The sequence below is a fragment of the Gobio gobio genome, assembly GCF_949357685.1.
Source record: "Gobio gobio genome assembly, chromosome: 2".
Taxonomy (NCBI): Eukaryota; Metazoa; Chordata; class Actinopteri; order Cypriniformes; family Gobionidae; genus Gobio; species Gobio gobio.
In genome coordinates this window covers 60,285,467-60,302,588 of record NC_137098.1, presented here as the reverse complement: position 1 = coordinate 60,302,588, position 17,122 = coordinate 60,285,467, and the positions used below count along the sequence as shown (strand labels likewise).

At 41.3% G+C, this 17,122-nt stretch overlaps 1 protein-coding gene across 1 annotated transcript; it reads left to right on the top strand.

Moving 5' to 3' along the window:
• Window positions 1–12,003: 12,003 nt before the first annotated feature.
• Window positions 12,004–16,583, top strand: cUnh4orf54 (chromosome Un C4orf54 homolog; the record flags this gene model as incomplete). Its single annotated transcript, XM_079841373.1, has 1 exon — window positions 12,004–16,583. The coding sequence occupies exon 1, from the start codon at window positions 12,285–12,287 to the stop codon at window positions 16,581–16,583; it is 4,299 nt and encodes a 1,432-aa protein (XP_079697499.1). The 5' UTR covers window positions 12,004–12,284.
• Window positions 16,584–17,122: the final 539 nt, after the last annotated feature.

The window sequence follows — 17,122 nt, the reverse complement described above, 5'->3', positions numbered from 1 at the left end:
ATCCACCTGTCACTCAAAGTGGCCACGCCCTTTATTATGCAGAACTTTAAGGCTTAATATAATTTAAACGGATGAGTTTAAAAAAACTCAAGGTTTCTGGTTTCTTGAGTGGTTGAATGTGGCATCTATGATATGTATAGCCTACATATTAATGTGTCCAACATTCCACACATTTTTTGCTTATTTAAGTGGAATTTAAACTGCTTCTTTTTGGCATAGGATAGTGTATAAGTACACAATTTTGGACACCTATAGTGAGCATTGATGCTCTCTGGTTTTCTCTGGTTCGGTGCACTAGACTAGGGCTGCGTTCGAAACCGCATACTCATTGAGTAGGTACTCATTTTCAATAAGTACTTATTTAACGAGCTCTAAAAGAGTAGGTACTATATTGCCTGATCTCGTTAAGTATGAATGCGATCCGCACTTTATGCGCCTTGTTGACGTTATCATGTGACCTACAACGTTATCACAAGCGCAACAACTTGAAAGACGAGTGACAGGTTTAATTCATCGATCTATAAATATCTTAATATTGATTAAACTTGCTAATTTTGTGTTATTGTTGAAGAAACAGCTGCCCATTTATTTTGTGATATTAACCCTACTAATCTGACCCAGTTTTATCCTTACCAAAACCCAAAATCGTGATCTCTTTAATATTTTGTAATTTCTTTATTTTATATGCCAAACAATTCATCCACAAGCAAAATTGACCTAAATCTCCTTTATATTTTCCTTTTTCTTTTTAAATTTAACTCCTGTTTCATCCCTCAAGCTTATGAAAAAACATTTTTATTGCATTATGATGAATTATTCAAAGATATCTAACTTTGTTATTGTTTTTTCTTTGTATATATGCAAACCCATGATATTTGTTTTATCATTATGATTGTTAAAGATACAACCATGTAATTATAAAATAAAAGATATGAGTGACAGGTGCAGTGAGAGCTCAAAGCATCAGTAACTCCACAGCCCGACCTGTGCGGTTTCCCTCAGTGTCTGCACAGAGACGTCTTTCAGCTGCTCGAGGATCTCACCTTTGGAGAAAACTGTTGATTTTATACTCAAAAAATGTAAGTATCACTATTCAAAATGAAGATTACCCCAGAATTAATTGCATTGCCAGCCCACTAAAACACTTACAATAATAATGACAAATGCTGACCAATACTTAATTATGTATACTTTTTCTTTTTTACTGAAAATTATATTGTTTTAGTAAAACAAGCAAATTGCAACTTGTCATATGACATAGCGATGCATGAATTCACACTAAACAAATGCAGCCGATGTGAATACCAATTTTCAGTCAAGCAATGCATAAATGCATGAGTTAATAAAATATTTTATTTACTGACAACAATAGGAAACATGAATTAATGAGTAAAAGAATGAATAAAAGTAAACATCACAAATGAATAAGTCACCAACACATGAAACAAAGGTTTATTCAAACGTATTGTTCTAACAAACCATCACGCATTTACAGGCGGTGAACTCCACATCTGCTGCCATCTCAACACAGCTGTGCCAATTCTGCGGCTTTATATTGATGAAGCGGTTGACCACCGTGAACACCTTCACCTGTCCCAGCCGTCCCTCCTGTACCCCACAACCCTGAAGCAAGAGTGAGAGAACATGTGCGGGACAATCTGACTGCTGATGTCTGCTCCAAACATCCGTCTGTCTGCTCTCCATCAGCATGACTACTGAAAACATTTTACAATTCATGTTGTCAGCATCCCATTTCTTGCCATATTTGATTTAATATTTTTACAATTACATGCTATTTGTATTGTAGCTTTATGACTTTTGTGGTGTAGTGGGCTAAAGCACTGAACTGATAAGCAGAAGGTTTCAGGTTGGATCTCCGCAGCCGTCACCACCAGTGTGTCCTTGAGCAAGGCTCAACCACAGGAGCTCTGCAGCAAATGCACAGACATCAAGAATCAGAAAAGTGCTGAAATTAAATTAAAAATACAATTATGTACAGTGACTCACTGATTCATAACGCTTCGAAGCTTCATGATGCCTTGTTTTGAAATTGTCATCACTATGTAAGTCGTTATTTAGGCTTTTTTGCGCACAAAAACTATTCTCGCCGATTCATAAAGTTATTGTAGAACTACTGTAGTGAGATGGACTTTGTAACGACGTCTTTAGCACCTTTTAAGGGTCTTGAGAGTGAACCGTGCATTGTGCCAATGGAGGCCTTTCAGAGCCATCAGATTTCAACTCAAATATCTTCATTTGTGTTCTGAAGATGAACGGAGGTCTGACGGGTGTCCAATGACATGAGGGTGAGTAATTAACGACAGAATTTTCATTTTTGGGTGAACTAACCCTTTAAGCTAAAACTCTAAAACTATATTTGCTTTAACTTTGTTAAAAATTTCTTCAAAAGAGTTAATGTTTCTCACAGGGTTAAAACTACAATCTAATAAAATATGCTTCAATGATAAAGAGTTTTTATATTGGTGAATCCAATATATTCTCCTACTTGTGTTTAACAGTCGGAAAGCATGCTGGGAACTATCTGCTTTAACTCAATCCATATTAATATAGTTCTGCTTGAGACTTTTACAGTGTGGTAGTACTGAACTGTGACATAGGCCCTGTTCCATATAGCACCCTAAAACACTCGTCCCAATTCAGAGGTCGCATCCTTCAAAGGCTGCATTAGAAGGCCAATTGCGTCACCACGGCGCAACGAAGGCTGTCCCAATTCGAAGGCTCCTTTAAATGCGGCCTCCAAACACGTCACCATTTTTAGTGTATTTCTGTGGCAGAATTACAGCGCCACATACTGGTCTGGCATGTATACTACATCGCTTTGAGTCGGTTTCAGTGATTTCGTGTGTACGCAGAATATAAAGATAACTATAATTTTAACATACACATCAGCGCACAATATTGTTCTTTTTATTCTGATTGTGTGCTGCAGGTTTGTCGTCTGTCCCTTTAAACGCTCGAGCTCTAGAAGCATTGTGGCTATCAATGTTTTTGTTGTTCATTTAATGGGAAAAATCAGTTCTGAAAGTGATTTCAACTACACCAATCAGGCATAACATCATGACCACCGTCCTAATATTGTGTTGGTCCCTCTTTTGCTGCCAAAACAGCCCTGACCCGTCGAGGCATGGACTCCACTAGACCCCTGAAGGTGTGCTGTGGTATCTGGCACCAAGATGTTAGCAGCAGATCCTTTAAGTCCTGTAAGTTGCGAGGTGGGGCCTCCATGGATCGGACTTGTTTGTTCAGCACATCCCACAGATGCTCGACTGGATTGAGATCTGGGGAAATAAAGGCCAAGTCAACACCTCAAACTCAATGTTGTGCTCTTCAAACCATTCCTGAAATTCAATGAAAGGGTGTATATCATCAGACCAGGCCACCTTCTTCCATTGCTCCATGATCCAGTTCTGATGCTCACGTGCCCACTGTTGGCGCTTTCGGCAGTGGACAGGGGTCAGCATGGGCACCCTGACTGGACTGCGGCTATGCAGCCCCAATTCGCAAAAAAACTGCGATGCACTGTGTCACCTTCTATCAGAACCAGCATTAACTTCTTAATTTGAGCTACAGTAGCTCGTCTGTTTGATCGGACCACACGGGCCAGCCTTCGCTGCCTCTGGAATACTGCCTCTCCACCTGAATTCACATACATTTTGGGACAAGCCCACAAGTAAAACAGCTTAATAAACATACTAAATAACGTCTTAATGAAAAGGTCAAAAGGTTTGTGTGAGTGTGATAATGTCTGAGAATCAGGATGAAGCATTCCTGCCATCACGTTGTATTTTGATGACAGCTCACTTTATCTTTCCGTCTCTCTGTAAGAACACCCACAGGTCTTGCGTGCCTAGGCAGAACAGACACTTGGCGCGTCATATCTATTTAAGTTTTGAAGAAGATTATCACCAATGTGATTTTGAATGCTACAGATTTAACAGGCTAATGCTTAAGGCAACAGCAATATGATAGACATTTTAAAAGTGCTAGCTGTTTAAGTAGGAGCTAAAAGTGCCTTCCAGGGATTTATGTGACACCTGATGTATGCATTAAGACACTTTTTGATTGATCATTTTCCAGTTAACCCTTTAATGCTGTAAATTTCTTTTAAAGACCTCCAGATATTCGTCCAGTGGGCGCCCCGTCTCTCAGCTACTAAAAAGTTGTGAAATGTGACACTGAAGTCGGTTGACTTTACTATCGCAGACACATTCAGTGGCAGAAAGCATTTGCTCTTTATGGATACTCATAGAATAGAATTTCTGTGCAAACAAAGTCTCAGTTGCAAGTCGGACTTAATATAGTTCTCCAGACAACCGCTGCATTCTGGCAGGAAGGCTAATGTGCCATGAGTCGAATGCTCAAAACTTGCATAGTTATGAAGAGGACCACTGACAGACGGGGCAATAGGCTGGGCCAAATTTAAACCGGGTTGTTAGGGTGACTGCTGGCCACTCCTAATAAATCGAATAATTTAGTAGCCAACTACAAACATTAGCCCTTGGTTTCTATGGAAAAACAAAATACTATTTGTTCGCTTATTGATTGATTGCGAGTTATATTTTGCTAAATAGCATAAGTAACACTTCATGGTCCTATTTTAAACATTCTACCAACTGTACACTCTAAAAAATGCTTGGTTAAAAATAACCCAAGTTGGGTTGAAAATGGACTAACCCAGCAATTGAGTTGTTTTAACCCAGCGTTTGGGTTGTTTTAACCCAGTGGTTGAGTTAAATGTTTGCTTAAAACAACCCAATTGCTGGGTTAGTCCATTTTCAACCCAACTTGGGTTATTTTTAAGAGAGTAAGTAACTTACATGTCAATTAGCAGTAATTTGAGTATTAGTAGGCCGTCTGCTTAATATCTGCTAACACTTTATTTTGATCCTCCCATAACAGACATTACTGACTATAAGTAACTTTGCAACTACGTCAACGTATTCTACTAACACTAACCCTACAGTCTACTAATAGTCTGCTATCCAGTATACTAATACTTTAATGAGTGGTAGTTGACATAGTTGCGAAGTTACTTATAGTCTAAAGTTGAGCATTGGAATAAAGTGTTACCAAATAATATAATCTTTATTTTTTTATTTATTTTTACTTTATAGTAATTTCAAATTCAGCCAAGCAGCTCTTCAGGGGGCCATGGCAGTTTCATTACTATTATTATAATAATAATTATTCATATTTTACAAACTATTTTTAACTAAATGGATGAATATGTAATATTACATCAAAAAGAATGAAGATTCATCGCAGTTTGTTGCGTATGGAGCTGCATAGCTGCAGACCCGTCAGGGTGCCCATGCTGACCCCTGTCCCCCGTCGAAAGTGCCAAAACTGGGCACGTGAGCATCACAACTGAACCACTGAGCAATGGAAGAAGGTGGCCTGGTCTGATGAATCATATTTTCTTTTACATCACGTGGATTGCCGTGTGTGTTGCTTACCTGGGGAACACATGGCATCAGGATGCACTATGGGAAGAAGGCAAGCCGGCGGAGGCAGTGATGCTTTGGGCAATGTTCTGCTGGGAAACCTTGGGTCCTGCCATCCATGTGGATGTTACTTTGACATGTACCACCTACCTAAGCATTGCTGCAAACCATGTACACCCTTTCATGGAAATGGTATTCCTCTTTCAGCAGATAATTTGCCCTGCAACAAAGCAAAAATGGTTCAGGAATGGTTTGAGTAGCACATCGAGTTTGAGGTGTTGACTTGGCCTCCAAATTCCCCAGATCTCAATCCAGTCGAGCATCTGTGGGATGTGCTGAACAAACAAGTCCAATCCATGGAGGCCCCACCAAGCAACTTACAGGACTTAAAGGATCTGCTGCTAACATCTTGGTGCCAGATACCACAGCACACCTTCAGGGGTCTAGTGGAGTCCATGCCTCGACGGGTCAGGGCTGTTTGGCACCGACACAATATTAGGTCATAATGTTATACCTGATCGGTGCATATATAAAATATAATATGAAAGTAAAGCTCAATTTATTTACATGAATAAATAAATAATTGACTTTATCTGGTTAATTCATATGTTACCACTTGAACTACATGTTTAAGTTACCTTTTATACAGTATATATTTTTGAAGATTCTTACAAAGGCTGCAAGAAAGGCTAATGATAATTCATGACAGTCGCACCAAAACCAAAGTTCATATGACCCGCAGAGAGGCCTTAAAGGGTTAGTTCACCCAAAAATGAAAATTCTGTCATTAATTACTTACCCTCATGTCGTTCGACACCCGTAAGACCTCCGTTCATATTCGGAACACAAATGAAGATATTTTAGTTGAAATCTGATGGCTCTGAAAGGCCTCCATTGGCACAATGCACGGTTCACTCTCAAGACCCTTAAAAGGTACTAAAGACGTCGTTACAAAGTCCATCTCACTACAGTGGTTCTACAATAACTTTATGAATCGGCGACAATAGTTTTTGTGCGCAAAAAAACCCTAAATAACCACTTATATAGTGATGACGATTTCAAAACACGGCCTCATGAAGCTTCGAAGCGTTATGAATCAGTGAGTCGATTCAGCGGTTTGGATCGCCAAATTTCAGCAGTTTGGCGGTTTGACACGCGATCCGAATCATGATTCGACTCACTGATTCATAACGCTTCGAAGCTTCATGAGGCCGTGTTTTGAAATCGTCATCACTATATAAGTCGTTATTTAGGGTTTTTTTGCGCACAAAAACTATTCTCGCCGATTCATAAAGTTATTGTAGAACCACTGTAGTGAGATGGACTTTGTAACGACGTCTTTAGTACTTTTTAAGGGTCTTGAGAGTGAACCGTGCCATTGTGCCAATGGAGGCCTTTCAGAGCCATCAGATTTCAACTAAAATATCTTCATTTGTTTTCCGAAGATGAACGGAGGTCTGACGGGTGTCCAACGACATGAGGGTAAGTAATTAATGACATAATTTTTATTTTTGGGTGAACTAACCCTTTAACTTATCTTGACCACTAATTCTCACTATCATTGACATCAATTTACAGGACAAGCTGGAAAGCCCCTGATCAAGACTACGGGTGAATGATGGATGACTCTGTACAGATGGTCAAGCACTCAGGATGGGTTTCAGAGTTATCAGTGAGATACTGAACTCTGTTCACGCCACCTGATAAACCCAGTTACTGGCTGGCATAAACAAGATGTCTTATACCACTATTAGGGGCGACAGCTTGAAAAGTCCTAATATTGTATGTTAACAGAAACACTGAAAAGGAGTGTCCGGACCGGTCATGAAGGAGAACTTGCAGCGCACTTATATTAATTAAGAAAAATTGGCTGCGAATATCGGCTGTATTCGGGTGTGTCTAACTAATGAGCTCAGAACTGTGTGAACTGCCTCTTGATGATTAATAGATGACATGATTTAACACCTGGTGGATTAATACAGCCACTGAATGTAACTGTATCTGAACACACTTGAGCAGACAGGAGCCATTTAAATAGCACACTAAAATTATCATGTGTGTGTGTGCGCGTTTATTCTCATGTAACAAAAAACACAACATGGAAAGCGTTAGATAGAATGTGTGAACTATATAATAACAATAACTCAAATATTCCCTCATAACATCATGCTAACTAAAATATCTCATCTTGGCGGCTGGTGTTGAACTGGTAATGAGGGGTCTTTATTACATTAACTAGGTCAGATCTCAGACTGTCTTTATGGTGGTCTTCTCATTCAGCCTACAGTTGCTGAAGGAATGCAACATGATATAGCCAACCAGTCTAAAACATTTGCCAGTCTCTACAGGTCTCCTGCAGGCATTGCTCTACTGTATACACTGCATAAACAAAGCAAAACACGCTTACAATGGTCGGTTCAATCCTTAAAATGGAGTAACATCAATTTGGAGACGATATATAAGGGTTTATATGAAGTATTATTTGTTTTGATGTGCTGAGCTTAAAGGGATAGTTCACCCAAATGAAAATTAGCCCATGATTTACTCACCCTCAGGCCATCCTAGTGTTTATGACATTCTTCTTTCAGACGAATATAATCAGAATTATATTAATAAACATTCTGACGCTTCCTCACTTTATAATGGCTGTGAACGGAGGCTTACGAGTTAAAAAAAAGTGCATCCATCCATTATAAACATAATCCCATATTTTACTTTATAACGTGTTAAATATGGATATTTTCCATATCCACTTCAGAAGGCCTTTATTAACCACCGGAGCCGTGTGGATTACTTTTATAATGAATGGACGCACTTTTATGGTCTTCAAATTTTGGGCTGCCATTCACTGCCATTATAAAGCTTGCATTAGCCAGGACATTTTTTAGAATGGGGGTGAGTAAATTATGGGGTAATTTTCCTTTTTGGGTGAACTATCCCTTTAAGGTTATTGTAAAGGTCATGCTCAGTTTTGGTTTCATTTTCATTGTGTTCTTCCTCTGTTTTGCCTGCCTTAGTTCTCTAGTTAGTTTTCCTTTGTTCTCATTTTCCCTCCAGTAGTTCGTTTCCATGTTTATTCATGATATGACTCATTAGATCACACCTATTTTTCATTCAGTTTTTCATCTTGTGTTTTTATCCCGGTCTGATGTTGTTTGTGTTTTGATCACAATGTTACTGTTTAAAATACTGCCTTTGTTTTGATTTATTAAGTTATTTTATTACTTGCACGCTAACCGTCTTCCTCTTCTTCTTCATTGACCAAACCGTGACAGTTATAGTATAATATATATTACAGTAGTACTGTCAAACAATTAATCACATCCAAAATAAAAGTTTGTGTTAACATAATATATGTGTGTGTACTGTGTATAATTATTATGTATAAATAAATACACACATGCATGTAGCCTATATATTTAAGAAAATGGGTTATGTGTTATGTATATAAAATATTTATATATAATATAAATGATATAAATATATATATACAGTATGTACAGTATGTTCTTAAATACATACATGTATGTGTGTATTAAAAAAATATACATAATAATTACACACATATCAGGCTATGTAAACACAAAGTTGTTTATTTTGGATGTGATTAATCGCAATTATTCATTAGACATATATATTTTTTTATATATTTACATTTTAATCTGCCATAAACAATAGTTAATTGTAAAACTATTTTTATTGTTTGATTTATGACGTTGTTCTACACTTTAGAAATTCTAAAGTTTAAAAGTTTAATGCTTTTTTTCTTTTATTGTAAAACCTACCTTTGCTCAGAGATACTAGCAGATTAAGTATGTATATATATTAGGGCTGGGCAAATTAACGCGTTAACGCGGGCGATTAATTTTTTCAGCTTAACGCAATTAAAATATTTAACGCAAATAATGCAGCGTCCGTTTTTATATCCATTTTTGCTTAGCGTTACATGATCATCACGCTCTTATTCATGTAAATGCCAAATGCGCTGTATGCCAATGTCCTGTGTGTGTGTGTGTGTGTGTGTGTGTGTGTGTGTGTGTGTGTGTGTGTGTGTGTGTGTGTGTGTGTGTGTGTGTGTGTGTGTGTGTGTGTGTGTGTGTGTGTGTGTGTGTGTGTGTGTGTGTGTGTCAGTCAGTGTCCTGTCTGTGTGGATGCGTCTCATGTCAGCTAATCAGGACACACACACACACACTCGACGCATAGATAGACTCGCTCAGTTTCCTGCTCATATCGAGTTCTCTTTTGCTCTTGAACAAACAATAACACAGGGGATTTTGAGTATTCTCATATTAGGAGTCTTAAATTAGTTAAATAACGTCTTAAATGAACTTAAAGAGTTGTGAGGAAATGATCATCTCGAGATGCGCGGGACAGCGCGTGAGATCCGCGGCTGTTCTTAAAGTGACAGGAGCACTGATGATGTCCGTCATTAATGTTCATCAAAGAACAACGGGAACAGAGAAAATTGTAGCTTTAATGATGATTCATCTATATTTAATTTATTATTTATGCAGTAAAGAAATATAACAATTACATTTCTGTATATGTATAACAGGGAAGGCCATGGGTAAATATAACATTTATTATTTTGGGTTTATGTGAAGATTGTTTTAAGTTCACTTAAATTAAAAGTTGTTTTTTTTAAAGCCTAATAAATGTTGAAATTAGGAGCTTTCAGTTATTCTGTAATGTAACGTCATTAATGTTTCATAGACACTTTAGTATCAGTGATACTGGCCTTCATTCATAAAAATATGACAATACAACACATATTTAAAATATGCTGTCTTTACTGAAATTATTACAATATCAAAATATTAAAAACGTAAAATATTAAAAACTTGCGATTAATCGCGATTAATTACAGAAAAAAGTGTGATTAATTAGTTAATTTTTTTAATCGATGCCCACCACATATATATATATATATATAATGGCTTTTTGGCTATTAGTGTGCAAGATGAATGTGAATAAGTTATTATACCTAATTCTTATAATAAATTAGATATTCATTCTTAGTGTGAAGATACACTGATTTTAAATAAAATAGGCTACCATATTTTTACACAAAACAGATAAAAACAGAAATACAAACAGTTTTAGCCTCTAACCCCTAAAATAATAACTTTACATGTATTCGTTGGCCAGGCCTACTTTATTAAATATTCATGCGAGGCCACGCCCCCTCAGACGAAATGGACAACTGTTTTCCCCCCTAATTCACTATTTAAAAATGTCGTTCAAACAGAGAGAATACATATGTTAAACATCACATTATTGTTTGTTTAAATAAATAAAAAAATCTAAATAGGTAAATTTTTACATTTTACAGTTTTCTCAATTGTTTACACACAAATACTGGTACTTGAGACACAATGACCACAACATGTAACTCATGCACCAACTCCCTGAACCAGTTCTGCTAAACTACAAGCACAATTCCTGCTTTACACTCAAATGGCAGTTTTTTTTACTGTCCTGTAAACAGTAAATTCTTCTGTTGTTTAGACCACTGTATGTGCAACTTTCTGTTGGTTGGGATGTAGCCTACACTGTGTACATTGTTTTTGTGGGAAAAATAAAATATATTTGTTACAATAAAAACAATATCCTCAAATATTTAACAACTCACTTATGTATAGTGTAACACTAAATCCATTGAGCAGGGTTCAACTGGTTCTTATAAATGTATATTCATATGATGATTTGTGTGTGTCATTTGAAAACAAAATACCATTTTGAGAAGAAATAACATTGTTTTGAATGTAAAGTTTCATTTTGCAGGAGAATTGAGGGGTTTTGCCCATTGTGTGTGTGTGTGTTTTTTTGATTTGTGTAAAGTTCTGACAGTGTGAGGCATGCTTTCAGAACATGTGTGTAAACAACTTTGGCGTCTAAGAAAGGAGGCAGATAGTTTTTGGATGGTGTCTTTAAATTATTTCACGTTTGTAATGCATTGCTGCGTCCTGATTCCGAGGAACGAACTAATATTGTCTGAGGCGCTGTCCACCGCTGTGGTGCTGACCTTGCTCCAAAAAAAGTGTGTTTTAAACATTAAAACGGGACTTTGCGGGGAATAATGGTGGAAAACGATTTTAGAAGAAGTTACAGTCGCCTAAATGTAGCCTAGCTAAACTCCGCAACACTTCATCCATTATTTACTATCGCAGTGCACTATAACTGCATTCATCATTGCCTCATCACTGCTGAATCCTTCACATATCCGTCATGCTGGGACTCCATTCAGAGCGTCAACCTTTCCATCCCATGACTGACGGTGATTATATGCTGGGACATATTTCTTTTGTTGGGTTAAGGCGGTGACACGCCAAAAGCGCGCATTGTTGAGCGAGAAGCTTAAGGAGGATTCAGTTTTAGCACAAATGTTGTGTCGGGGGAGTCAGCCTCGTCTGCAGTATGTAACAAAACACGCCGAACATAACATCCTCGTTCTAAAATAGCGTTTTCGCATTTCGTCATCTGCTCTAAATGTGCAGTCACACGCATTTTAAGTGCCAGCGCGCAACACAACAGGCCGTGCCATGGAAGTCAGGCTCCGTTTGTCTCCTCCCGTCGCATTATTACGGGAATATTCATGACATATTCGAGGGGAAAGTAGAGTAGTGAAAGGAGGTCGCGTGAACGTCTGGCGCGCGTGTGGAATGACGTTCTCGAGTGCCGCGCTCACGACTGCGGGTGAGGAAGGCAGCGCAGAGCCACAGCTCCACTAGGATTGGACAAACGGGCAGTGCAGTGGGGATTCCTGGGGACTGGTGTCTCTCCTAAAAGACAACTACAGCTTCATCACCAACAAAGCCAATGGCAGCATCGGAGAAAACGCTCATTTACCGGGAAGACACCGATTCGTTTAAGAACTTGCTTTCCAAGCGGGACATGCGCCTGATAAGCGCGCAAGAAGAGGCAAATTACGCGGATCTGAACGACCTGCTGGATCTGAAACTGGATGATACGGTGAAAGTAACATTCTCTGGAGACTCGAGTCAACTGGCAATAATTAAAAGTATCAGTGGCATGAGCGATTCGCAAGAAGAGCATCAACCTTCCACTGAATCTACTCAAAGTAAATGCGCGCTGGAGGAATGCGCGGAAAAGTCGAGCTCTTATGAAACCGCAACTTCGGAAACACCCAAAGCGGATAAAACGGACTGTACCGAGAAGACGGAGCAAAAGCCCAAATCCCCAAATTTGGAGACGCAGAACCCAGGAAACGATAACAATGAACAATACAATGAAGTTTATCTGAGCAGCAAAAGTGAATCGGACGATGAGGTCACTGTGGTGCTTTCGGACCACGACACGCGCGAGGACGAGTCCCACTATATCACAACCCACGAAATCCAGCTTTTGGAGTTGGACCACGATGTGGATTACGACTTCGAGACGGGATCCAGCTGGGATCTCGAGGACGATCTCCAGGTCTACTCGTTCGTCGATTATGCCTCTTTTGACAGTGATGAAACGATTGGGGCAAAAGAAGCCTGCATGAAAAGCAACCAGGCTAATACGAGCGGAGCCTCGGTCAGCAGTAAGCCTGAAAGCAATCTCTGTGACGTGGACAAATGTGCCAGCTCAGACGAGGGCCTGTCAAAAAGACAAAATACAACCGGGCAGATTCACCTGTCAATCAAAGCCACTTCTCGCGCTGTGAACGAGCTGCGCAACATCCAAGACCACGAAAAAGACACAAGTCGCTATGTTTTGAGAGGACAAAGCGGCGACAAAGGGTGTGATAACGCAAAGTGTTTCATTGCTGTGCCAGGGCGCTTGCACTTTGGCACCAAATTGAAAAGCAAGGATGTGAACGAGTATTCCAGCGGTGCGTCCAGCGCGGTGAGCGAGCTGGATGACGCCGATAAGGAAGTGCGCAATCTCACTGCCAGGGCGTTCAAAAGTTTGGCGTATCCATATTTCGATGCGATCAACTTTAGCACTTCTAGTGAGTCCTCCGCTTCGGAGCATGGGCTGGGAATCAACAGGTGGTCGACGTTTGTTGACTTAAAGTATGGCAAGGGGCGAGATCAAAACTTAGTCGCGCATAAAGGCTCCACACCCAAATTCCATTTGGCCAAAAAGAGGGACGCTAAGGGGATAACGGGCTTGACGTTGACCAGCATGCGAGCGCCCCCCGTGGAGATATTTGCCCTGAACGGCAATTTAGTCGGTCACAAAAACGCACAAAAAAAGATTGAGCTCATGGGGAAGTTCTCACAGGGGCAAAGCGGCCTCATAAGATTGACCGAAACGCTCAATTTTCGGTGCAATGTCAAATCCGACCAGCCTGTAAACGAAAGCGCTGGAGGATCACGTTCCACAGATGAAGTTACACACACTTTGCCAAGCGCTCAAGGGAGCGAGGCAAGCAAGCCACCCTGCAATGCAGGTGAAGCCATGGAAGACACACACAAGAAAGCCATATTCGCTTCGAGTCTCCTCAAAAATGTCATTTCGAAGAAAATGCAGTTCGAGCAGGAGCGCAAAATGGAGAGGGGCGAGATATGCGAGGCGCACCACGCGCCCTCTCCGTGCTCCGCGGTGCGCGAGCACGAGAAAGCGGCCAGGAAGAATTCCAAAGGGCTGCAAAGGCAAAGCTCGAAATTCTCAGAAGCCGATTCCGACTTCACGATCGTCTGCGTGGACGATCTGGGCGACATAGTAGACGGCAATTCGAGCGATGCCAAAGACGACGGGCGCAATGAAGAGACATCAGAAGCGAATTTAGAGTCGGCGAATGATACTAAAAAAGGAGCATTCGAAGCATCCAAAAGCACGCTGCTTCGAAGCCAAAATAGCGCGTTCAGATCGTGGAGGGACGGCGAGCTAGAGTTTCAAAAGGAACATAAAAACGTCCAAACTCCAGAGGGGAAACCGCTACGCGAGTGTCCGGGGGAAACCAACTTCTGCATCGACTCGGCGAGCGGCAAGCACACTAAAATGTCACATTTATTTGTGCCCAGCATACAGCTTCCGTCCTCGGAGAGGGACCTCAGGAAACCACCGCCGAATGTGAACTATTCCACGCGCGATCAAGCTTTGAAGTGGCGCTCGAACACACTTTATGTGACAGACGCGACGCGCAGCGCCGTGACATCGAAGTCGCCCGAAATCAAAATAAGTCTGCGGAGTGTACGGGACAACAAAAGCGACCCGTTCAATATCGCGAAGCTGCTGACTCCCAATTTAGGCTGCAAGACAGCTGAGGACACCAGGTGCCAAGCGCTCTCCGCGGCTTTCAAGGGTGAGTCCTCTGACAAAGTGCCTCACTTTATAGTCAGAGACATTAGAGATAACAAGGGCAAACTACAGACCCCCATTCACCAGGTTAGGGACGTGCGTAAATTGGTTAAGAGCTCGTATCACTTTGTGTCCTTAGATAACACCGAGAGCAAATCTAGCCACTCGACTTGTGATGGAGAGCAGAAGACATTAAAGCAGAGTCCTTATCTGAACTCAGCCTCTCTTTCACCCATAGTGATTAAATGCCAGTCTGTGAATACAAATAGCAGTGTGAAGCAATCTGGAAATGTAACGGACTCCCCCAAGAGACGATTTCCAGAGGATATGGTGGAGACGGACAGGTCCTCTCCACACGTTGCTGTTGCTAACAGGCTGGCAAAGCAAGAGGTTCCAACCGGATTAAAAATCGAGACGAGCACAAGAAAACAAGATAAAACAAGCGACGCCAGCGAGAAAAAAACCGAGCCCAAGATGGCCAACCAAGCCGCTTTGGAAAAACTGCAAGCCGCTGTCAAAACAATGGAGCAACTGTATGTTTTCGACAAGAATGAGTGGAAGAGAAAAACGGAGCCGCGGCCGATAACAGACAGCCACGTGCTCTCGCTCATCTCCGGCGACAAACACACCGTGGAGGAACAGGAAATCAGTGCTCCTGCAGATGATAGTTTTCTGAGACGGGATTCCAACTCAAACCTGATGGAGACGCCCCCTAAAAAAGAGTCACTATCAGTCACTCAAGAGAGAAACAGCCCTAAAGCGCTCATGCAGCTCACAGGAACGCCATGTAAGAATATAACCAAGAAGCCCTCAAAGACACCACAAACGCACGTTGCATCACCAGCATCTCTGAGCTTCAAGGCCGTGGCACCCAAATCTCCAAAATTACCCATTTCCTTGAAGATATCCCAGCCAAAGCGTGTGCTAGAAGAGCGGGAGAGGCCAAACGGCAGTGAGACTGAGTTTGCCCCTCTGCAGTTCACTTCCACAGCAGATGCGGAGAACTACCTAACCATACCCGTGAAGCCTCACGCCACCTCCGCCATAAAGCCGGCCGCAGCCGGACTGGGCAAAACGGCTGTTTATACAATCCCACCCGGAGGAGGTAAAACCCAAACGGCCAGTCCCCCTTCTTACCTGGCTCACAGTGACATCAGAAGCCATCTGTCACCAAAACGTTCATCGTTTGTCATGGAGACACGGTCCCCGGATACCCCTACCGCCACTATTTACCACACACCCCTGCCTGTCACAATGCAAGCTGCTCAGCCTCAACTCATCTGCTTCTCCCCTTCGGTTCAACCCTCCCCCGTCCCGACAGAGCACTTCCACACAACCCAAAGAAAAATGCTGCTGGATCCCACAACAGGAAGCTACTACTTAGTGGACACTCCTGTGCAGCCAGCCACCAGGCGTCTGTTTGACCCAGAAACCGGGCAGTACGTGGACATCCCCATGCCACAGCAGCCTCCCATGACCCCCGTCCCACTTCCAATATCCCCTCTCGCCCTCGGCCCGGGAGCTTATGGCCATACTTACATGTTTTACCCGGGGTACATGCCAACCACGATGATCCCTGCACGCGCTATTCAGTCCCAGCTCTCCATGCAGTCAGAAGCAGATGATGGGGATAAATCCCATTCGCACATGGGACAGCAGGAGGAGGGAGCTTATATGGAGAGCCCGTACTATATGCCGTCTGGGAAGTCGTCGCAATCAACCTCTGTGGCTCAACACGTTTCCACCAGCAGGCTGGCCGACAGCAAGCAGCCTGTCATCAGCATCACCTCGCAGCAAGGGGCAAGGATCATCGCTCCCCCCTCCTTCGACGGCACCACCATGAGCTTTGTGGTGGAGCATAGGTAGAGTCCCGCTCACCTGCAGCGTAAGTGCAAATTCATTATTTCTTCATCATATTTGCATGCATTGAATGTTTTTCATAATGTTAAGGGCTTTAAAAAACAAAGTAAACAACAACAAAAAAGATTAACTAAATATATATATAGATTTAGCTAAATAATCAGACAAAATACAAGAATGGCAATGTCTTACTTGTCAAGATCTTTTAGACATTTTCAGTTTGATAACTTCATGCCATCTCACAGACCAGACAGGTTAACATCGTTTTGTTACAGTTTAGGTGCACAGACATTGTTTGATATTGATTTTTGGTTAGTAAGTTAATACTTAGATATTTAAGATTTACAGTATATACTTAAAGGGTTAGTTCACCCAAAAATGAAAATTCTGTCATTAATTACTTACCCTCATGTCGTTCGACACCCGTAAGACCTCCGTTCGTCTTAGGAACACAAATGAAGATATTTTAGTTGAAATCTGATGGCTCTGAAAGGCCTCCATTGGCACAATGGCACGGTTCACTCTCAAGACCCTTAAAAGGTATT